Genomic DNA, 22,517 nt, shown 5'->3' on the forward strand with positions numbered 1-22,517 from the left:
TCGCGCGTGTGTGAGGGATCATCGTTTACGCTAATATTTATCGACCTTGAAGCTCGGAGGATCCGCCCGATTCTTCTTCTGGCTCCGCCGATCTGCCGGTCGAAAGACCGGGTCGGTTGTTGAACGCAGTTAGTTTTTATGTTTTATGTTTACCGTCAAGCTGTCCGTCGTCGGACGGTTCTCTCAGTTTGATTGGCTTCCAAGCGGAGGTTCTCCGACGAGTCGCGCGAGAGAATCTTCCAACTGCAGATCAGTCCGTCGGAACGTGTCACGTTGGCCAGGCATTGATTCGAGTGTCTCTGTGAAAACGATTGCTGGCTGAAAAGGCCGCGATTAGACGCGTGTGCACGTACACGGACGCGCGTTTCTACGAGAAACTCGATTAATTCCAGAGTGTACTGGCACACGCTCTGGTCGGGATGATTTACGCTTCGAGCTGGCGCACGGCTGATTAAGATCGAACCGAGTCGAAACGAGCCGAGAAATGACACGACGACACCCGTCGCGGACAATAAAACGTTAATTTGTCGCGATTACGTTGCTGCCGATGAACATGGACGTCTTCGAGGCAGCCTTTGTTTTATCGTGATTGTCGTTTACAGCTGAGCTAATCTGCGAATAACGACTGATATGTCACGGCCGATGATCTAATAATTATCTCAAGCAACAGTCGACTTGCGTCTGTTGGCACGCGTTATTCTATTGATACTGATTGAACAACTCTTTCGTGGAGGGTATTCAGGCGAATGGTTGACAGTCGGAGACTGTCACTCGTCATAATTCACGTTTACGTTACTTCGACGCTTGATAGTTTTAGTTTTAGAGTCTCAAATTAAATGTTTGAGAAGGTGCTTCAAAAGTGTTTTAAAGTGCTCGTTGGCTTTTCAAGCAGGTGCTCGCGCAGTTCCTTTGGTTTTCTGATCATCTTTTGACCGACAGTTGGTCCAAACTTCCTCCTCTTTTCTTCCCTATGGATTTTATCTATATTATTCTTTAATCTCTCTCAATTTCCATTATTTTTCTTTATTATTCCTATATCTTATTTGTACTTCAATCGAAGTCGACTTCGATTCCCGAAGTCGTTTGTTACTCCAAGAGTTATCATACTCGGAAAGAGCATCCGTGCCCGTTAAATATACCGCTATATACTTTATTCTCCCCTAACGTCGAGGCGAGGACAGCCTGTTAAGGCTGACACACGTCGTTAATTATTAACGTGCCCATGTCATCGATTAAAAATTCAGCGATGAAATATTCCGACGATAAACATTCGCGGCATTCCACCGGAAAATTTTGGAAGGTCTTACGTAACGCGACATGATGTCACGTGCGCATACATGCTACTTAATGGAATTTCGTTCGACTCGGTTCTGTCATCGATCTTTTGAAGGCTAGTGTTTGCGCTATATCCGCCGACGCTCGCGAATTAACACAGTGACTCTCGCTACCGTGGCAAGGCGCGCGTCAGTATCGTCTGCTGTAAGGATAGGTTTCAGAGCGATTTCAGCGAAGTAACAAAATCGGCCGCACGAAGTGGAGCTGATCTAATGCACTCTAACCGTGTGTACACATGTGTGGATTTGTGTGGACATGTATCTCCTTCTCTGCCTGAGTTATATGTATGTATGTGTGTTTGTATGTATGTATGTACGTATGTGTGTGTGTATGTGTGTGTGTTGTGTGTTGTGTGTGTGGGTGGGTATGTATGCACGCTCGTAGCATCGGACTTTTTGCTTAGTACAATTCGAGCCGAAGTAAAAGAAGGGTGATTGCTGCGATCTTCAAAGGCTCGTTGGATCCCGAAGAGAGATTTTTCTTTGAGACTCGAAGGTACGAAAGTCGACACGCGTGCGCGGATATGTATTTCGGAAACTGCTTCGCGAGATACGTTACATCATTGGCAAATTGCGCTTGGGCAATCAATCTTACGTTTAATCGAGTATTCTGACTCGTTTTCGGTGTAAAAGAGCCAAAAGCCGCCGGTAATGTCGGCTTGATTGATGAAAAACACTTCGTGAGAACACTTTTAGACGGAATATCGAACGAATTTCGATGTTTAATCATTTTCTTTTTTTCATCTTTTTTTATCGCGTGATGTGTCATCGCGAATAGGGCAAAGGGCTCCGCCATCGTCGGATTATAAGTACGGTGCCTTAATGCCACGGTATACTTAGCAGCATTAGCCTCTCTCGCAAATACCAAGTCAATTTACGCGTGTCGGCTCGCGCAGATTTCGTCGATAATACGTTAGCGTTAGCGAGATGCCATTAAGTGCCTTCCCACATGTACGAGCTTTGGCGAGGGAAACAACACTTGCCGCACGATTCCCACGATTCTGTGCCGCTTGATTGTGTGTTTTCTATTAACGCTTTGTAGGATTACGATACTGCCAGCGGAAGATCCCGAGACGAAGCCGAAAATGCGAAACGACGCAAGTGGCGAGACATCGTAACGAAAGACGAAACAGACGTCTGAAGCGCGATGCAAAGGCGTGGAAATTGTAAACATGTTGCAATTGCAAACGTAAAAATTGAGAAAATAACACGACGAGCGACGTCAACTTGCCACATCGAGTTACGTTTAAAGTATGATCAATCGCTTCCGAAAAGAAAATTGGCGATACAACTAATAGAGAGCCAACGAGGCGAGGTGAAAGACAGACATCTCGCGAATCTCATTTATTCAGAGAAATTCAATTGTCGGTTAAGCTTTTGTGCAATCAACGGAAATCATCAAAGTGGCGGTCGACGTGCGGACGATGGAAAATCGTGACAGGGGAAAGCAACACACATACACACACACACGATAGAGCATTAACTCGTGCGTCGTATCGAAGCGGCGAAAAGACGTGAGGAGAAATCCCGTCGACGGCACTTGCACGATTTTGTATCATCATTGTACGATTAACGCCGTTAGCTCTTGGTCGTCTTACTATTTCCGTCGCGCGATCGCCTTTTATTGTCTTTTTTCTATTTCTCGCATCTGTCGTTCGTTATCATCGGTCGAGATACCGACGACGTTTTTCCTTTATCTCTATCGAATGGGAAGAACGCGCGCTCCAATTGCAATCGTTAAACGGGAACGCGATTACGGATGACACTTCGCGATATTTTCACACCCCCGCCGTTTGTACGCGAATCGTGCTGCCGTATCGCTCTTCAGCACTGCTCGAGGAAGAGCATAGGTAGCGCTTCGTTGTTTCAATAGTAAATATATCAAACGGATCTGCAGAGAGAATCTCTTTTCAGGTTGCTCCCCTCTCGAAGTTGAGACCGAGGGACTCGGTCTCTCTTGAGGAGGAAAAGGACGAGCGACCTTTAGCCACCTCTGTTGGTCCGAATTTCCGAGTGAATCGAGATCTCGGAAGGTGGAAATTACCAGCGGGTTCACTCGCACAGATATCCGTGCTCTCTCGAGATTAATACTCGTGCCGCACTGTGTGTGAGATTGCTTTGCCACAACGCGAAATCGATGCTCGCTCCGGACTCGCTCGTATGTCCTGATAACTCGAAAGCTCGGGACTCCTTCCTTGTTTGGCTCAACTGTTGTGGCGTCGTTTACGTCGAACACTCGAATATAAGATGTCACACAGACCACCGTGATCTCGGACGCGTGAAACCCAAAAGTCTCCGGTGAACGGACGCGACGGAGAAGCTCGATGATGCACTCGGAGAAGTCTTAGAGTCTGCTAAGTTATTTCTTTCCTGCTCGAGCACTCAATAGTTGCAGCATCGTTGAACAACCGGCTTTAGTAAAAGTCTCAATATCGCTGTGACATTAAGTCGAACGAGCAAAGAGTAGAAGAGCTAAACTTAACAAGGGATGTAACAAATCAAGCATACGATGTCGATTTTTCGTCGTCTCTATCTTTCCTTTATCTTTTACCCTCTTGCGATTGGATTGTTTGTCTAACGAATTGCGAGTAAACTGTTTGTCTAACAATGAGTTTCGTTCTAACGATTTCTTAACAGCGAAATTTGCGCGGGGCTGCAGCGTATCTAACAATTTCTCTCGACTTTCCCGCAGACGTTGCATCGGACTGACTCCATGGTATCGCTTTCTTACCGATCGCTCGCGAGCTACATCACGGATGACAATCTCGCAGAACTGCAGAATTTCCTCGAGAACAAGCGAGCGCAGGTCGACGATAGAGATGAGGTAACGACGGCGCTCGCGCGGAGCGCCCGAAGGGATCTCCCAAAGAGATCTCTTCGATTGTTCTCTCTTAATCAGAAATTCCTCATATAAAATTGTGCCGTTTGTCTTCACAAGTTTCATGTAACAAGCATTGTCAGGATACCGATTCGCCGGTCGATTCGCGATTCGCATTTGCGAAAGATATATATATATTGTATAACCGAATTTTAACAACATGGTCTCTGGAGTAGAGACTCGCGCGCTTATGTCGTTGCGTAAATTTTATATACATAAAATACGCATGACTCGGGTATTTCTCGGCGAGATAAGCCAGCACATGTGAGAAGTCATAAGTCATAAGTTATATGAGGTATGACAAGTTTATCCAACAACTCGAGCTCTCTACTCACATTTGCTCTGACAAATCATTATGTTCGTGTTACGTCAGAATGGCAGCACCGCTCTCATCCTCGCAGCAACCAAGGGGAAGATACAATTCGTCCGAGTGCTCATCAATCATGGAGCGGACGTCAATGCTGAAGACGGGGTTAGTACTTTTGCCCGCAGACACACCTGAGTACATACACAAAACATGAGCGAGATAACGTGTTTGCGTGTGTCGCTTTCTTGCTTCAGGATAACTGGACGGCGTTGCTGTGCGCGGCGAGGGAAGGCCACACCGAGATCTGCCTCGAGTTGCTGGAGCACGGTGCTGATTTGGAGCATCGAGACATGGTCAGAGGAAGTTGCACATACTTTATGAGTCTGGCACGACGCCATTAATATAAATTTATCGTTCGAGTGATGCGACAAAAATTCTCACCGCATTAAGCGATCCGCGAATCTTCGTTGCTTTCTGCGGGAGATTAAGAATCGCCTTTGCAGAATATATAATTCACATTCCCATTTGCTACATGCTACATATATTATCAATTACACAGTATCTATTGTTAGTTTATAGACTTCCCCCCCCCCTTTCTGCTGAGTCGTGCGTGCGTTCCACTTTGAACGGCGAAAGACTTTACGTAATGAACGTAATACGAGTTACTTAGTTGCATGAGTGCTCTTACATAAAAATGGATACTTCCGTGTATAAATAGGACATCACGCGAAGGACTATGAATTGTCTTATTGCAGGGAGGATGGACGGCGCTCATGTGGGCGACGTATAGAGGCAGGTCGGCGACGGTGACGATGCTGCTGGCGCGAGGGGCTGACGTCAGTGCACATGGGAATTTTCATATTTCCTCGTTATTATGGGCGGCTGGCAGGGGTTATACCGATATAGTGAAAGATCTCATTGCTCACGGGGCGAAGGTCAATGTTGGCGACAAGGTGATCGTCGGCGTGTAGCCAATCGATGGCCGCCAAGCCGCTCGTGTTCGCTCTCGTAATATTTTTTTATCTTTATTTTTTTCCCAGTACGGCACTACAGCACTCGTGTGGGCCTCGCGTAAGGGAAACGTGGACATCGTGGATATCCTTCTCAAGGCCGGGGCTAACGTCGACACAGCCGGCATGGTAAGGCACATGCGAGAGTCGCTTCTGCTCGCATAATTAGCTGCATGATTATTCTTCAGGCCCCAGAGTCTTCTTCTCTGAATTTTAATAAAGCTCACTTTCACTTTTCGATATTTGTATTAATTTAAGTTTCTTCTTCCGCGCAGTATTCGTGGACGGCCTTGCTCGTGGCTTCCCTCGGTAACCATGTGGATGTAGTTTTACTACTATTGGAGCACAGACCAAACGTGAACGCTCTAGACAAAGACGGCTGCACAGCACTGGCGATAGCCTGCCGAGAGGGTTATCACGAAATAGCGAATGCGTTGTTAAATGCTGGTGCATACGTTAATATCCAGGATCGCACCGGCGCCACGAATCTGATCCACGCCGTTAAAGGCGGTCACAGAGGTGTGGTGGAGTCGTTGCTGAAGAAATACGCGGACGTTGACGTCGCCGGAAAGGTACGGTTCTGACTCGTCTTCCCCTTACTCGCGTATCTTCCTCGAAGATCGACGTGGAAAAAGAAATGGAAAAAAAATGAACTGAATGAGAGCATCGTCTCTTTCGCCGATTTCTCGCAATGTGATTTCCGAAAATGTATGCGTTCGGTCGTGTCGTAAGTGTCGTAAGATAACGACCGACCGGCCGTCCGATTTCCAGTCGTTTGCAGCCTGTATTCCGTGCGGAATACACGCGAGCGTTCCTCGAGTAAATCGTTCGAATCGGTCACGCTTTCCATAAGAGACGAATCTCTCGGATCCGGCCGTATCGTGACTTCCACACCCGGACGGGTTACCGGTTTACAGGCGGTTGCCGGATCCGCATTTGCGAATTGATACCGTGTGGTACTCGTGAGAGAGCCACTTCGAGCTAGGTTCGTGCGTGATATCTCACCCGCACTGGTTACCGAGTCGCTCCAGTCGTAACTAACCACCCCACCGTATATATTTTAGGATAAAAAAACCGCAACTTACATAGCAGTAGAGAAAGGCAATATACAGATACTCAAATTATTACTAAACGCTAACCCAGACCTGGAGATTGCCACGAAAGACGGCGACACGCCTTTACTGCGGGCGGTGAGGGTGCGTAACGCCGATATCGTGCAATTGCTTTTAGACAAGAAAGCCAAGGTCTCGGCTACGGACAAGAAGGGCGACACTGCACTGCATATCGCGATGCGCGCTCAATCGAAAGCGATCGTCGAGATACTACTGAGGAACCCAAAGAATAGCCAGTTATTGTACCGTCCGAACAGACAAGGCGAGACCCCCTACAGCATCGACTTCAATCATCCCAAGACGATACTTGGACAGATATTCGGTGCTCGTAAGTCGATCCACCTTCACTGTTAACCTGTCCTTGTCCTGCGACGTATATGAAGCGAAGGATATGAGCAGCGTGACGCAACACCTTTAACACGTCATGTAATCGAGTTCAATCTACTTTGTAGGCCGTTTAAATACTAACGAGGATAGTGAGAACATGCTCGGTTACGACCTGTATAGCAGCGCGCTGGCAGATATTCTCAGTGAACCGTCGCTCTCGACGCCAATGACTGTCGGCCTTTACGCGAAGTGGGGTTCTGGCAAATCGTTCTTGCTAAACAAACTTAGAGGTACCGACAAATGGCTGTTTACGAGTTCTACGGGTTATTCCAGAGGCATTGCATCTCTCTCAAGGCTAACGACTCTTCAACGGAAAAGATATTAATTACGTTAATCTTGACTATGATCTAAATATTTTTCATTTGGAAGTAGTTTTATTCGTTGAATTTACTCGGAGAATTTCTGACGAAGTTGCGAGGTTCTCTGGAGTAGCCGTCTCTGTCCAAATTGTGTGGTGATGTTCAGCATTGTATCTGTTCCGCAGAGGAAATGAAGAATTTCGCGCGGCAGTGGATTGATCCAGTGTTCCAATTCTCTTCCCTGCTGTTTTTAGTAATAATTCACATATCCTTACTAGTGACAGTCACCATAGGCCTCACCCTACAGTCATGGGTCATCGGCATCTTATGCGGCATAAGCCTGATAATTATCGTTTATTTCTTCCTGATTCTCGTGTGGTACGCCAACAAGAGGTAAGGACCGAGGATCGTTTGCGCAGGTGAGCGATGAAAGTTTCTCTCTCACTTATCAGGAACGCATCTTTGACCGCAGGTACGATTGGTACTGGCCGTATAATCTGACAGTGGCGCTCACCACAAAATTGAACGCCCTGAAGCTACTGCTGCAAGTGATCTTTTGTCATCCACCGGGCGGTCAGTGTCGTCACGACGGCATAGCAGTACAGCCGATCAAGTTTTACTTCACCGATCAAACTCGCGTGGGCACAACCGCTGCTGGCGAGAATGCGATCGTGCAAATGATCGGTTCGTTGTATGACAGTATCGAAAATGACTTTGGTTCCTTATCTACCAGATTATACAGAGCATTCCGGCCGAAACCCGACAAGTCGTCCACCACGTGGAGGTGGAGACGCTTGTGTTGCTTGCCATACATAGTAATATTCGAATTCTGCTTCTGCAGTTTGTTGCTCGGCATCTCGGTGCTCACGATTTACCTCATGGACATCTCGAACGACCAGTGAGCTTTTGTGCACATCTATTAAATATGGTACTGTTTGTTGGATATATCGCACCGCTCGTCTTCTGACGTGTTGCGTCCTGTGTTTTAGAGTTAGGATGGATCGATTCACCTCACACATCATCATGATTACAATCGGCTTAGTCTTGGGCGTCAGTGTTGTAGCTAATCTGTACACATGGAGTAGAACGATGCAAGCGCTGGTATTTTCGCAAAGGAGACACCTCCAACGTAACATCTCTAGATTGGAGACTCTGAAGAGCGAAGGTTTCACTCAGAGTCTGAAAGGCGAAGTTAAGCTGATGACGGAAATGGTAAGTCGAAGCATCGTCTGTCAATAACCACATGTAGCTTTATCAGCGATGCGTCTTCTAATCATAATCCCGAACAGGTTAAGTGCTTGGATAGCTTCATGGCGCAACAAAGCAGACTGGTTATAATAGTGGACGGCTTGGACAGCTGCGAGCAGGATAAAGTCTTGCTAGTATTAGATGCCATACAGACTTTACTCAGCGATAACGGATATCCCTTCGTCGTGATACTAGCGATTGATCCACACATCATAGTTAAGGTAAGCAGCCAAACATTTGCAATATTTCGCTTTTTCAATAACGTTTATCGCACAACATTACACATGCATTTACAGGCAGTAGAGATAAACAGCAGAAGACTGTTTTCGGAGTCGAATATCGGCGGCCACGATTACTTGCGGAACATGGTTCATCTTCCGTTTTACCTGCAAAACAGCGGCCTACGGAAAGTGAAGGTGGCGCAGCAGACCGCACAGCATTGCAAAAAGACCGCGTGGTCGGAGGCCGAAGAGAGTGTCAATTACACCGCTACCAGCACCATGCATCATTCGGTGTCTAGTCGAAGACTCAGCACGGAATCGGCGATCATGAATAGCAACGAAAAGCTGAAACCTCAGACAAGAAAGGGCAGTAGGAAGTTGCGGCTGAGCGAGTCAATCGCGAGCAGTATAGGCAGCAATTTAAATCGCTTAGGCGGTGCACAAGATCTCAACAAGATGCTGCTCACTGACGATTACTTCAGCGACGTGAACCCACGTAGCATGAGAAGATTAATGAACGTTGTTTATGTGACCGGTAATACGCAGTTGTGTACGAGAATCATATCGTGAAATCCTTGTCGACATATAACGTTCGTCTTTCCTTTTCAGGTCGTTTACTTAAAGCATTCCAGATTGATTTCAATTGGTATCATTTGGCCAGTTGGATTAACATTACTGAGCAGTGGCCTTTCAGGACATCTTGGCTTATTCTTTACTACGACATGTATGAAGACAGCTTGGACGACAACATGTCGTTGAAAAGTCTGTACGATAAGTACGTAGGTTTGATCTCCGCGTTGTCTCGCGTTCTTTCTCGTGCGACTCTGCTTTTACGTCTAAATTTGTATTCTTCAGGGTGCGACCGCAAATCCCAGTGCTGAAGGAAGTCCAACCACTTCTAGAAATGGACAGAGACGAACGAAAGCTGGACGTCTTCCTCACCTTTCATCGTGCCAGACTGCTCGTCAGTGATATGAAGATATTCTTGCCTTTCACCATCAACCTAGACCCATATATCAAGAAAAAGATAAAAGAGGAGCAGCAGAGTATAGAGGAAGACGCGAACGTAAACTTTTACAAAACAGGCGTCGTTCCTCACGGTCACAGCACCCAGGTGGATCAAAGAGCCCCGGCCAAAATCCCGATGAATCGATACTCGAGAGTTCAGAGACAATCGAGCTTGCAAGGATCAGTGCCACCAACTCCATCGTGGGCATTCCAACCCAGCTTCGAATGGCATGCACCCTGGCTGCACTCTATACCGCCTATGGAGCCGCCACCGAAACCTCATCCAGCAATAACTACGTTACCTGTACGTGATGAATTTCGTATGAACACCAGCTTGTGATAAAATCTTATCGTTTCGTTTTTGTCTTTTTCAGTCCGAGATTACGGAGGTGCCGCTTTCGTCCTTGTCGGTGAACGGGGTCTGTGAACTGATCGATAAAATCGACAATATAAATCCGGCTCAAATTCCGACGTATAAGCACATCGTTAAGGAAAGTAATATCAGCGGTCGAGTTCTACTGCACTGTGATCTACACGAGCTGAAAAAGGTCATTTTTGCAACGTTGCTGCCCTCTATATACTAAAAAAAAAGAAAGTAATCAGGACATGTTTAAGCATTGATAAGTACTGGCATTTCTTGTAGGTGTTTAAAATGGCTTTCGGTGATTGGGAAATATTCCGTATGGTGCTCATGACGCTCAGGGAGATGGAACTCTCGTCGTTTACGATATGTGATGAAACTTCAAGAAGCGTTCGATTTACTGTAGGACCTGAACAAGCTGCACGGAAGGGTACGCTCGACGTTTCTCTCTCGTTTCCTCTCTCACTCAAATTCTCACTCGAATTCAATTCAACATCTTATCCCAATCTTTTGTAGATCATGCTCTGCAAAACAATTCGATACGTCCAAATGCTCACACGGAGAAAGAAAAGGGAACGTCGAGGACAGACGGACCATCCCGCCGAGATCAGAACAAACAGTCTATCATGGAGAAACAGGTATGCTATTATTAAGTATGTGATGAAATTAACATAATCTTAAATTTATTCACCGATCTCTTCGTAGCCAAGCAAACGTTGCAAACATTAATATTATAATTCTCATTTGTTTGCATTCGTGCTCAATATTAGTTCCAGGTAAGTCGATTCTGCGATCACCTCGATACTCCAAGATCTTTTTGGTTTTGAATTTTGCAGTACGAGATATCATTCTAAAAGCAATGCTGAAATCTGCTGAAGTGCATGTACACGTTTCAGGTAACGTTAGAAGAACAAATGATTTGCGGTGCGCTGCAGACCTTGAACGAGGAAGCCTGCGAGGATGTGTTAGATGTGCCATTGCCAGCAGTGGCACCAACAGACTCACTTTCAGGTGAGCCCACTTCCCTACCACTTACAGTGCCTCTGGTCATAGTTCAAGAAGCACCGCAGGCAACCTTCGAAAACAGTGACACCTACATCGAGTACAGTTCTAATGTATAATCGAATCAGATCACGGATGCACGATTATGATGTATACTCCGCTAAATAGAGGCTACTCATCCTCACGTTTCATATGTCGCGAGTAAAAAACGAAAAGAGTATCATTTTCCTGCGTAACTTTGTCGCTCTGCACTCGCGTCATATATATATTTTATATAAACATATTATTATATTATAACATAATATAATAATATATATATAATATATTATAACATTACGTCATTGCCAATTCGTAACACTGAAAACACGATAAAGAGAGAAAAAAATTTTTGAAGATCGAATGTATCGCGCCATATTCGATATTTTTTTTTTCTTTTTTTAACGACGATATATATTGTACATTTGCACATTCGCTTGACTCGCAGAACACTACCTGACAGTACAACTGACAAAAGATGAACAGATACAACGGCAGTCAATAAATCAATGCGATGTTTATATAAGTATATTGTCCGTACGATTTGTAAGTTACGGAGATGAAAGGCTCCATCCATTGAAGCAAATTCCTCGAGCAGTATGTACGTCTGATGTATACATCCTCTTGAAGTTTTCACGAAATGTGCCAATGCGAATGATAATTACGCATGTCGCGCAAACAAGGGACTCAGAAAACGAAGGCCATTTGATAATGATACTAAATAAGATTAGGAATATAATTGTATGCGTAATCTTAGAATTAGTATAATATAATGCTCATTTTATATATTACTTTAACATTTTTATTCTCTCTTTCCCTCTCCCTTTCTCTCTTTCTCTCTTTTTTTAACAGATAACGGTGCCATTCTGAGAGAAAGAGGAGAAAAGAATTGCGTTATGGAATTCTAAAAATTGTATCTTTATTGTGTTATTTATACATTAGTTAGCTATTTTAGAGGGGATCTTCGTTAAACAATAATCTACTAGACATTTATTGCATTTGTAAGCGTACACGATAGGAAGAAAAGAAAAAAAAAAGAGGGGAGAAAAAAAATGTACCGAAGGCACTACTATTCTTAGAAATGACTTAAATGTTGGATGAATTTTCCGCGAAGGATATGTGTATGAAAGAGACTGTGATAAAAGTTGTTTGTTGTTACGTACTTAAATAGGACGAATATCACTTGTGCGATGTTTAACGCTGTCGACGGTGACGACGAAACACGGCAGATCCGTTATATTTTTAAAACGATTTCTCTCTGCTGATGTAACGAGGTAATAGTACCGGATGAAATTGAAGGATATTGCGCCCTGCTATTCCGAATCACGTATTTACTGTACTACATGTACGCTACGAATATTACTATACAGATTGTTAGCGCTATGTTAACCAGCGGTATTGTGTTACGAGAGCAAGTGGCAAAATAAAATCTTCTTGCAAACTGACATCTGACATTACCTTCTTTGCAGTTGTATCTGGCAGCGTTCAGTTAGATGATTTTCATTATAATCAAAGCGTGTCAGTGACAGAAGAGTTAATAAAAATCGGAGAGTCGTGAGAGAGAAGGAACCGAGAGAGAAGTAACTTTCTTCATTTCCATTCACAATTCGGGAGAGACTCGTGCACTCTCACACGGGAGATCTCATCTTCGCGGTCTGTCTGTCGGGGGAAGAATTTGTCCGCTTAAAAATTTATTTCTCCTCGCACGCTCTCGTGTCGATTTTGCTTTTTCGCGCAAAAATATATGATAAGAAGTGTACATTTTAACAGAATAATCACAGTCTTACACAAAGCAAATGCTACAATGAATTTCTGTTCTAGGATCTGCCGCCACCACAATCCCGGACACGGAGTACGTGTTGCTTCAGGCTAGTCCGCTCTACCACTGGATGCCGGTGAGCGACGAGCCGGGCAGTTCGGACGACAGCTCGCACGACTCCACGGTGTTCCTACAGCGCACCAGCTCGCAGCGCAGCATCACGTCTCAACGTAGCACAAAATCCACCTGCTCGCACAAGCAGCCCTTGAAGAGGACCGGCAGTAACCTCAGCACCAGACCGTCTTCGCTCTTTGTCTCGCCACCGCCGTCGCCGAAACCTGCCTTCCGCTCCAAGTCAACTGACGACAGATATATGGGTAACAATATACCACTGAAGATCACGTCGTTGTCATCATCGGTGCCTGCAAAGAAGAAACGTTCGACTTCGACCTCAACGGCGAACGACGAGGTCGTGATATCGATGCAGGTCCCTACTTCTAGTCTGGAGAAACTGTCGAAGCTGAGGGACCGCTTGATCGGTAGTAATGTGCAGGGCTCGCCGGCACCCGGTGGCGAGAGCGACGACGAGTCCACGCCCTTGGTATCCGAGTTATCCACACCGACGCACTCCCAGTCGGACAGCGTGTTCAGGCACGATTGTAGCGCGGAGAACAGCAGCTCGCCGTCGTCCAACAGGAGCTTACCGCGGGACGGCGAACGCTGCTGCATAGAGGTAGACTATTCGGACACCGTGGGCCTGGTGATCCTGGAGTCATTATCCAGCGGTGCGCGACCGCGAAGTCGGCATGAACCAACCGACGACCATTGGGACAATCCGGAAACGCCCGTCTGATATTTAATGCTATCGTCAGCGGGTGAATGCTTGACGGAAAGTGCGACACTGCATTCCACAAGGTACGGAAATCCGTAAAAGAGGAAGAGAAAGTCGAGGAGGGACAAGAAGAACATAACGGAGGCGGAGAAATGGGGGGCAGAGAAGACGTCGAGGACGAAGAGAAGGAGAAAAGACAAAGAAGAAGAGAAAACCATCGAACACTTTACTACGCAATAACTGTTGATGCACAATACGTCGTTCGACTGATACGTCGTATACAAGTCTGAAAGTGTGACTCGAGGCATCTGTCATTACGAAAAGGCCTGTGTGTGCGTGCACGTTTTGAATAATATATCGCGATAACGTATCAGTTCTTCGTGTAAATAGCGGAGAGACAGAGCGTGGAGCGGCGTTTACTTTTAGATAAAACGTTAATGAACGTGTTCATCCGCTTAGAGAATTGACATAGGCCTCGTCGCGACGAGGAGACTAAGAAAATGCCTTTTACGCGTGAGTTGCGTTGTGCAATAGTCTCGAATTAGCCAAACGAGATGTACGAAGTGACATTCCGTGTAAATAGCGATGCATTTACGGATGCGCAAACGTTTGCTTCTTTTTACTAACGTACGAACGTAACGAGGCGTGGGTACTAAAATACGCGCAGTAAACGCGAAGGATCCCTCGCTGATGTATATAGCACGCGTACCGGGATATCCAGTAATCGATTTCGCGTCAATTCATAATGCCAGTGCAAATAGGTGACTTAAAGAGAAAATGACGAGCGAATGCTGAAGTATTTTGAAGAAAAAAAATACTCGCACGCGAGACTAATATACATGTACGTATATATATATATATATATAAATTACGCGACTGTTGATTAGATTGATACATTTAGTATAATCTATAGGGAAAAAATTCCATTCACCGATATAATTCTATGAAATAAAAATGTAGAATGTTATAAATTTCTCTCCGAACGGCCAGTTAGTCATTTATATTATTTCTCTCTCTCTCTCTCTCTCTCTCTCTCTCTCTCTCTCTCTCTCTCTCTCTGTCTCTGTCTCTGTCTCTGTCTCTGTCTCTGTCTCTGTCTCTGTCTCTGTCTCTGTCTCTGTCTCTCTCTCTCTTTCTCTCTCTCTCTCTCTCTCTCTCTCTCTCTGTCTCTCTCTGTCTGTCTGCGAGTTTCTTTTTATGGAAAATTTTGTTGGAAGCGTCACATGTTTGCAGCAGGAGCATTTAATTAAACGTGATTCATTCGTTTTCAGTATCTCTTTTCGTTAGACGATGATTAACATTTTCATCTCTCATCGGGGTCATAATGGCATCATGATGGCATCGGGAAAATCGTAGGGAATATGATCGGATTCGTATCTAACATATCGTACAATCGTTTTATTAAAATAAAAAAGCAACATATAACATCGAGTGTATTGTAAACACTTTTAGGACGGAATACATCAGGGTAACGATATAATAATTCATTACAGTGTATGGATGTAGATATATTAGCTTTGAAATTATAGTATATATGTTGTTGATTTCTTGACATTAAATACAATAAAATACTCGATCAAACAAATACGTTGCAATAATGTTAAATATTATCGTAATATACTAGATGTACAGTGTGTTTAGGCTTATTGCAAAAATGCAACATAAAATCGAACTAGTTGAAGAGGCCAGTTACTTCCTCCCTACGTTTTAACGAACAGTTTTACGTGCTAATTAAGTACGCTGATGGTCCCGCTTGCATTAAATACTACGTGAAAACATCATATCACGTCGAAGCGGCTACAGCTAGGTCGTTGTTGCGCGAAACAATGGAATGTCGCAATAATGCAGGTTGAAAAACTGAGACGTTCTGCATGACGTAACAACGACCTAACGTGCGTTGATAAGTCTAAAATCTAACTCGTATCAAAATTATGGCATATTGAAAGAAAGAAGAGTATATGAGTCAAAAGGAGAAAGGAACGAATTGTATATATAAAAATATATATATATATCCGGGAGAATTTTATATTCGATTAAAGTTACTCGATTAGAATTCGTTTTCAGTTTTGTATAAACACACCGATGTGTTGATCATCTTTTAAGTTGCTAAAGTAGTACGAATGGAGCACGAATTCTCCGCTCCACCCGCAAGACTGACGACGACTCATATACGTCATAATCCTCTATTTGTTCCTCAATTATTCGCAAGGATTATGATATATATGAAGACATTAACGACGAACAGAGACTTTATCTACAAATCTCAAGAACGTAGGTAGGTGTCGTTATCGTCGTGTCATCTCTCCGATATCCTCGTCCGTAGCCACATCCAATTAACCGTAATTAATGAATCTACATCGTCGATAAAAGTGTTCTCAAAAGTTTCGATCAGATCTACATACATAACGATTATTCATCTAAATCTCGCAACACAAGCGGTATAATATATTATATCGCATAACGCGCGGAATGTGTAATACTTATATCTTTAATCAGTCACAGCGAACACGGCATTTTCCCTTGTTCCATTTTTTGTTTTCTGATATATTCGTGTAAACGAATTTGCATATTTGTCTATCTCATGTCAAATTGAAGGCACACAATGGCTGGATAGTAGCACAAAAATGCTAGCTCATAAGGGCCCGATGTACAAACACTTATTTATTTATTTTCGTTTATTGTCGAGACATGAGCAATATATATATATATATATATAGTTGCCTCGCGATCAACACGCAGACCCGCTCGTCTCAGCTGTACTCGCAGTTTTCTTGAGAACCGATTCGAGCGCACGTCTATCTTATACACATAAAAGACGCGAGTGCGAATCGTGGAGAGAAAGCTGGCTAAGACGAAGAGATTTCGGCATGTGTACTTATAATACATATTGGCAGGTTGTAAGGACACTTGTTTCCACCGACACGTAAGCTTAAGACAAACGCATCGTACAATTAAAGAGAACGTGGTGCTACAGATAGACTAAACTTTATTTATAATCTGCTTAGCGCGAATCTGCATAACGAGCTATGCAGAAGAGCAGAGAGAAGAGATAGAAAGCAAGAATGATAGAACGTTATACCAATTGCGACAATTTACAATAATACGATAACGTCGTACACTCCCGAATGACGCTTTATCCCCGCTTTTACACTTGAGTACTTGAGTCCGGGAATCTTTCTGTGAGAAAATATTTTTGTAGACGAGCAGTATGCACTTGCGTATGCACCGACGTTACGCATTTTCTGTGTGTGATAAGCGCGTCGAAATAGAAAAGACACACAGGTAGTCTCTGAGGAACACCAGAGTAACCATATACCAACGTCGGTCTTACTACCTTAGGTCTGTTGCTTCCAGCTCAACTAGTTTGCACTTTTTACCCTGTTAAAGCAAGGCAAATAAACGTAATCGAACATTGAAGAGAAAAGAAAGCAAGTTCTAGTACAGCACTAGTTGAACTAAAAAAAAAAACAGACCTCTTGTAGCACGTTTTGTGGTACGCGGGTGCATGTATATACATACATATGTACATGTAGTGTGTATCCGACGCATCCTTTATGTGTGTGTGTGTGTGTGTGTGTGTGTGTATGTTTAATAAATATTTTATAATTGTGTAGTAATCACCGTCTTCCTCGTGACGACCGTATGCTTGGTAGGCGTTTGATCGGGTGCGGGACTCTGCAGCAAGTCCTCCACCAGCCAGGGACTGATATCCGACGCCGCCGGGCTCTCGTCCTGTGAAAGAATCTTCGTCAGTACTATGCCGAATAAATAATAGCGTTGTAATTCTCGGGCTTTGCTCTGGACGCACGTCTGTTGTTCAAGCTGGTCATTTGACGCCGTTCTTATAGAAGTGTCACGTGTAACACTGAATACGTTTGCGTGACAGCCTAAAACCGATTCATGCCCGTTCCTGTTAACGTCGATTGAACTGTAATCTAAGTTTAAGCTCCCCTTCGTATCGGGTTTGAACTCGGATTAAGGCTTCATCGACATTGGTATAAACGGGCATTAGCAACATCCACACAGACACCGTGATCCACATTTACATGATCAACGTAAAATCGATCTGACCATCCTCGATGTTGTAACTACTAGTGTTACTTATCGGTACAGTTACAACATAATTGTTCACACAATATGCAACATACTAATATTACAGCGTTACAACAATGGGAATTACCAAATTGATTTTACGCTGTTTTAGATAAACGTAGACTACTACGGGATGTTCCTAGAATTCAGGCGTTCGCTACGCGTCCAGATATCAGCCTTGATCACTCGCACAATTGCAACATCTATTTAATCAAAAGTTAACTAATGGCTCAAGCAATAAATAAATTCAAGCGACACCAAGGACTACTCGTTATTGACATGTGCGTGGACAGATTTACATCGGGCTTTCACCGATAACGAGCAGCTCGCTTCTGGTGTAGTGAACTCTCTCGTCACTTTTCTCCAGCGACAATTAATGAGCGCCCAACGACAGGAGACAAGATGGCATTCTGGCAGGCGATTTCCTCGCTTATCGGTGAAATCAAGCGTCGTCGTTCAAGAAAACGGCTCGTTTTCACAGCTGGCCCGCAAGCGTAAGAAACACGACTGACCTTGTGCGTGAGCGTCGTGGTGGTCGTCTGTATCTCCTCCGTTTTGACGACTCGCGCTCCGGCTGCTGCCTTTTCCGGCTCCGCCGCTTCGACCTTTCTCTCGGTCGCGACCGGTTGTTGCAGATCCTTGAATGGATTGAGTATACCTAGGAATGGATTCGAGTCGATAAACGGATTCGTATTCTTTTGTTTGTCGTCCTCCGGCTTAGCCTCCTCCTCGGTAGTCTCGGTCGCGTTGTTGGGGCTGCTGTCGCTGCCGGTGTCGTTGGTGAACGGGTTGAAGGGATTCTGTGACTGATTCGACACCTTCGGGCTCAGTGGCGTGGTTTTCTGCTCGATCTGGCCCCAGCTGTCCAGCGAAAAATGCGTCACAGTCACGGTGTCGTCCGTAGTTGGGCTCACCGCGGTCGTAGCTCCGCTCACGGAGAGGGTGAGCTTGTCTCCGCCCTGTCCGACGTGGAAAGCGAGAAAGCAAACACGTTATAGTAGCTGAGCAGCTGGCGGTACAAGCGGACACGGTAAAATTGTGTGGACACAAACAGCAACGAAGAGACAACCGGACGATAAAATTTTACTCAACAAGACGCTACATATGTGTGACTAATGAAAATGTCTTGTTCCAAAGGTGGACACGCATTGTCCCGAAAACTCAAAATTTCGATATTCAGAAGGTGGGACAGTTATCCAAAAAATCACAATACTGAAGTTCTGATATCGAGATACTTTTCCCGAAGTATATAATCCTTCCTAGAACGAACTTTTATTATACCTTGAAAACTATTTATTCTCTTCTAATACATTCAATTGTACAAGGAAATTTCAATATTTTTATGAAATTCTACTTTAAAAGATTGTTTCGGTATTACGACTTTTCAAAGAACTTTTTTCGGAGGACGACGCACGTCCTCCGCTCCAGATATCGCGTGAATGTGACATGTAATAATATGGGTGTAGAAAATATTGCATAGGTGTAAATTTAAAACGAAGGACAAGACGACAAACACATATGTAATCGTGCGAATCGTGAGAAGCATGCTATAAACGCAAAATGAATAATGAAAGAATCGAGAAGCGAGGAATCATGGGACGATAAAAAAACCTTTGTCGACGGCTTACCACGGAAACAATTGTCGCTGCGTCCGAATGCTGATTTTTTTTCGCGATGATGCCAGGCGCGTCCGTCGAGGTGATGGAGATCAGATTTGAGTTTTTGCCCTGCTCGAGAGTCGCCTTCAGTATGTTACACTTGAGTGACTCCGGCGGGATCGGAGTTCGAGGCGGCAACGTCGACGTTCCGCCCACTTGATTGTTTGGTACTAACTGCACTTGATTGGTGATAGTCTCCACGGTCAAGCTCGTCTTCGTAGGTTCCGACTCTTTCTCGCTGCTGGCCACCGTGGTCTGATTTCTCGCCTCCAGAGGCTGTTGGTCTTTGGCGAGGGACTTCAGCAGTGAGTCCACCAAGGGCGAAGAAGTACCTTGGACACTCGAGTCCGAGGACTTTGTGCTGCATCGACTTGGTTGTCGCTGCAGAGGCTCTTCTTCAGCTAAACAAGTTTTATTTTCTACATTCCTTACCCAGCGTCAAGCAGCTGACGGCGCAAACTTCAAAATCGCAACGAAGAGTCCAACTTGAAAGTACATTCTTTGACGATAAGGTAAACTCACCTGGAGGCGGGGTGGGTTGCGTCTGCTCGACCTGTTGACGCTGCCGCTCGCGAAGAACATGACTCTGCCGGCGCGCATACCTCTGACTCGGTCGTCGCTCGAACTGTACAGTGCGACGTGCCCGGTTCAGCTGTGTCGTCTGAAACTCGGTCTTGCCGCTGTAGCGGAAACGCGAGCCCATGCGGAAGAAGTTCTGACGACCACTGGCACCCTTGACCGGTGCACGTAGACGGAAGAAAGCGTGATGTTCGACCGCGCACTTCCATAGGTGCTTGCATGCCTTTTCGTTCACTAGCCTGAACACGAAAGTGTGCTCTTGCTCGCCCCTGCCTTCGTCATCTTCTTCGACTACTACCAACGTCAATTTCTTCTTCTTGAAATCTAAACGACCGATCTTGGGCCAGAAGAACAGACCGATCTTCTGCGTGCCCTCGAAGACCAAGATACCAGTAGGAGTCAAGCCCAACGAGTACTCGCAAGCGTCCTTGCCGAGCACCGTGTGCATGTCCACCCCATACATGTCCAGCCACTTGGCCTTGCTGAGATATGTGGATTCCGCCTGCGCCGGACTGAGGCCTGAGTACTTGGTGTATTCCTCCAATATCTCCAGTTCCATCTGCTCTGTTTGTCCAGGCACAAAGCGGAATTCCGAGACTGTCGCCGCGGTATGCATAGCAGCATCGTAATCTCCCAATTCAGCTAAAGGCACGGGTAATACACTTTTCAATATACAAAATAGACATCCACTGAGCAACAAATGCCAGGTGAGAATTGTAACTATATCTTTAATAGATGCAGCCTGAAAATACTCACATTGTAGTGCCAGAGCAGCTAATTGAACCGCAACTTGATGTGGACAATGAAGTCTACCTTCCAAAACATCCTGCTTTAACTGCAGGAAGAATTGATAACGCGTCAATTCTTCACGCAGTGTGTTTGGTTCCGAAGAATAGAACTTTACTTTGAGTCTGAGTGTATATGGTGGACCAACTGAACAGCAAACAAAACTATTAGTCTAATACTTTTGTGTATATGTATAACAATTTTGTAGGAATCTTATAAGAAATTCAATAATAATAAGTATTAATACATACTTTTTACTTGCTTCTTGATGGGTTTTGTAGGATCTAACCAATGTTGAACATTATTACTGTCTGTATACTGTAGTCCAAAGTAATCTTTCTCTATTAAATCTAAGCTATAAAATACTTGTTCATATAAATCACTGGCCAGTGCTTTTTTCTGTAAAAATCAACAGTTATGAAGCATTATATACAGAGAGAAATTATACATGAATATGAAATAGCTCTTGCTATGACTCTTGTTGTAAATTACAAATTTTACAGCAGAGCTCATAATCACAATGAAGATTATATATTTAACTTTGTATAAAACAAAATATTTTATTGTTAATGGAATAGATGTTATAATACTGTTTTCAAATATCATAGAAGATTAGGAAGCAGACTCAGTTAGTAAACTTGTCGGTCAACTTACTGACAGCTCTATAGGTAAATCTGTGCCATCCAACAGCACCACCCTACATTGCACTACATTTTTATTACTGGGTAATCTCTGATTTTTTATTTGCGATGAGGTTTGACCGCTGACGCTACGCGCCCTTCGTCGTGATAGAAATCTCAGCATGATGTCCCTTCGCACTTCGTGCTCGGTAGAAGGCGCGATCGCCGATCATCGACCTGTTTTCTATCTTTCAGATTACAGGGCTACTTTTTCTCTTCTCCTTATCTCTCTTTCTATCCCTTTCACTGATATTTAAATTCCACTGTTAGTAAAAAATTCTGATATTTTCATCATTTTCGGTTTTCCTGCGGATATCTTTGAAAATTATTGAGAATCGTCGCTACATGTTATTGTTACCTATCGATCCCGTCCTTTGCTTCGATCCGCCCACTCTCTCCTCGCAGCAAGACGAACTAACGACAAACCAACCGATCATTGACCACTGACAACAACATGAACAGGAAAACTACTCGTCGATGAGACAGCGCCCATTCAGCGTCGCTATATTCTCCGCTCGACCCGATTACGCAGGACTGTCGAACTACAGCTGCGACGATTCATCCGACTGACGCCTGAAACTACGACAGCGAATATACAACTTTCCGAGGAATAACGGATACTTTTGCGCCAAGCCGTCAGACGGCGAACCGGAATGTCCAGTGATTGTACCTTCCTCTCTTCCTTCAATATCTAGCCACGAGGACCAGGAATGGCCAAGTGTTGTCCCAGTGTCATTCTCAACGAATTCAGCTATAGAATTTACGTTCCCCCTCTACATATGCCTACACTTTCTGCACTCGCCGAGATTTAGTTACATATCAAATTATTTATCAATAAAGCAAAAACCGTCTTTTTCGTTTCGATGCTCATAAAAGATGAACAAATTAATATACGCTATTCGACAAGATAGAAAATTTGAAGTTTTTT

At 44.4% G+C, this 22,517-nt stretch overlaps 2 protein-coding genes across 13 annotated transcripts in view; one reads left to right on the top strand and one right to left on the bottom strand.

Annotated features, from left to right (window-relative positions):
• Arms (Ankyrin repeat-rich membrane spanning) overlaps window positions 1-14,817 on the top strand; it is a 34,646-nt gene extending 19,829 nt beyond the window's left edge. For 7 of the 9 annotated variants that reach the window (XM_025298328.1, XM_025298329.1, XM_019842032.2 and 4 more), the window contains 21 exons: window positions 4,027-4,158; window positions 4,586-4,684; window positions 4,774-4,872; window positions 5,275-5,472; window positions 5,560-5,658; window positions 5,805-6,101; window positions 6,594-6,969; window positions 7,094-7,258; window positions 7,513-7,720; window positions 7,800-8,225; window positions 8,317-8,539; window positions 8,617-8,796; window positions 8,872-9,331; window positions 9,406-9,571; window positions 9,652-10,108; window positions 10,179-10,352; window positions 10,448-10,595; window positions 10,682-10,803; window positions 10,936-10,941; window positions 11,062-11,176; window positions 13,025-14,812. In XM_025298328.1, coding sequence (XP_025154113.1) covers window positions 4,048-4,158; window positions 4,586-4,684; window positions 4,774-4,872; window positions 5,275-5,472; window positions 5,560-5,658; window positions 5,805-6,101; window positions 6,594-6,969; window positions 7,094-7,258; window positions 7,513-7,720; window positions 7,800-8,225; window positions 8,317-8,539; window positions 8,617-8,796; window positions 8,872-9,331; window positions 9,406-9,571; window positions 9,652-10,108; window positions 10,179-10,352; window positions 10,448-10,595; window positions 10,682-10,803; window positions 10,936-10,941; window positions 11,062-11,176; window positions 13,025-13,815 — 4,920 coding nt within the window. In that variant the 5' untranslated portion in view covers window positions 4,027-4,047 and the 3' untranslated portion in view covers window positions 13,816-14,812. Of the gene's footprint in view, window positions 1-4,026; window positions 4,159-4,585; window positions 4,685-4,773; window positions 4,873-5,274; window positions 5,473-5,559; window positions 5,659-5,804; window positions 6,102-6,593; window positions 6,970-7,093; window positions 7,259-7,512; window positions 7,721-7,799; window positions 8,226-8,316; window positions 8,540-8,616; window positions 8,797-8,871; window positions 9,332-9,405; window positions 9,572-9,651; window positions 10,109-10,178; window positions 10,353-10,447; window positions 10,596-10,681; window positions 10,804-10,935; window positions 10,942-11,061; window positions 11,177-13,024 lie in introns of all 9 variants that reach the window. The other 2 variants (XM_025298330.1, XM_025298324.1) reach the window with 2 other exon arrangements.
• Window positions 14,818-16,477: 1,660 nt separating this feature from the next.
• On the bottom strand, window positions 16,478-22,334 carry yrt (erythrocyte membrane protein band 4.1-like yurt). Of its 4 annotated transcripts, none has more exons than XM_025298298.1 (9): window positions 22,260-22,334; window positions 21,948-22,168; window positions 21,564-21,835; window positions 21,161-21,308; window positions 20,880-21,056; window positions 20,067-20,765; window positions 19,515-19,945; window positions 18,399-18,845; window positions 16,478-17,526 (listed from the first exon to the last, which is right to left on the bottom strand). In XM_025298298.1, the coding sequence occupies exons 3-9, from the start codon at window positions 21,711-21,713 to the stop codon at window positions 17,395-17,397; spliced, it is 2,184 nt and encodes a 727-aa protein (XP_025154083.1). In that variant the 5' UTR covers window positions 21,714-21,835; window positions 21,948-22,168; window positions 22,260-22,334; the 3' UTR covers window positions 16,478-17,394. The 4 variants fall into 4 exon arrangements, with proteins under 4 accessions (XP_025154083.1, XP_019697632.1, XP_019697636.1 ...); XM_019842073.2 differs by having other exon boundaries at window positions 21,564-21,852; XM_019842077.2 differs by having other exon boundaries at window positions 21,564-21,868.
• Between the last annotated feature and the right edge of the window lie 183 nt (window positions 22,335-22,517).

This window comes from Harpegnathos saltator, unplaced genomic scaffold (genome assembly GCF_003227715.2).
Source record: "Harpegnathos saltator strain DR-91 unplaced genomic scaffold, Hsal_v8.6 scaffold213, whole genome shotgun sequence".
Lineage (NCBI taxonomy): Eukaryota > Metazoa > Arthropoda > Insecta > Hymenoptera > Formicidae > Harpegnathos > Harpegnathos saltator.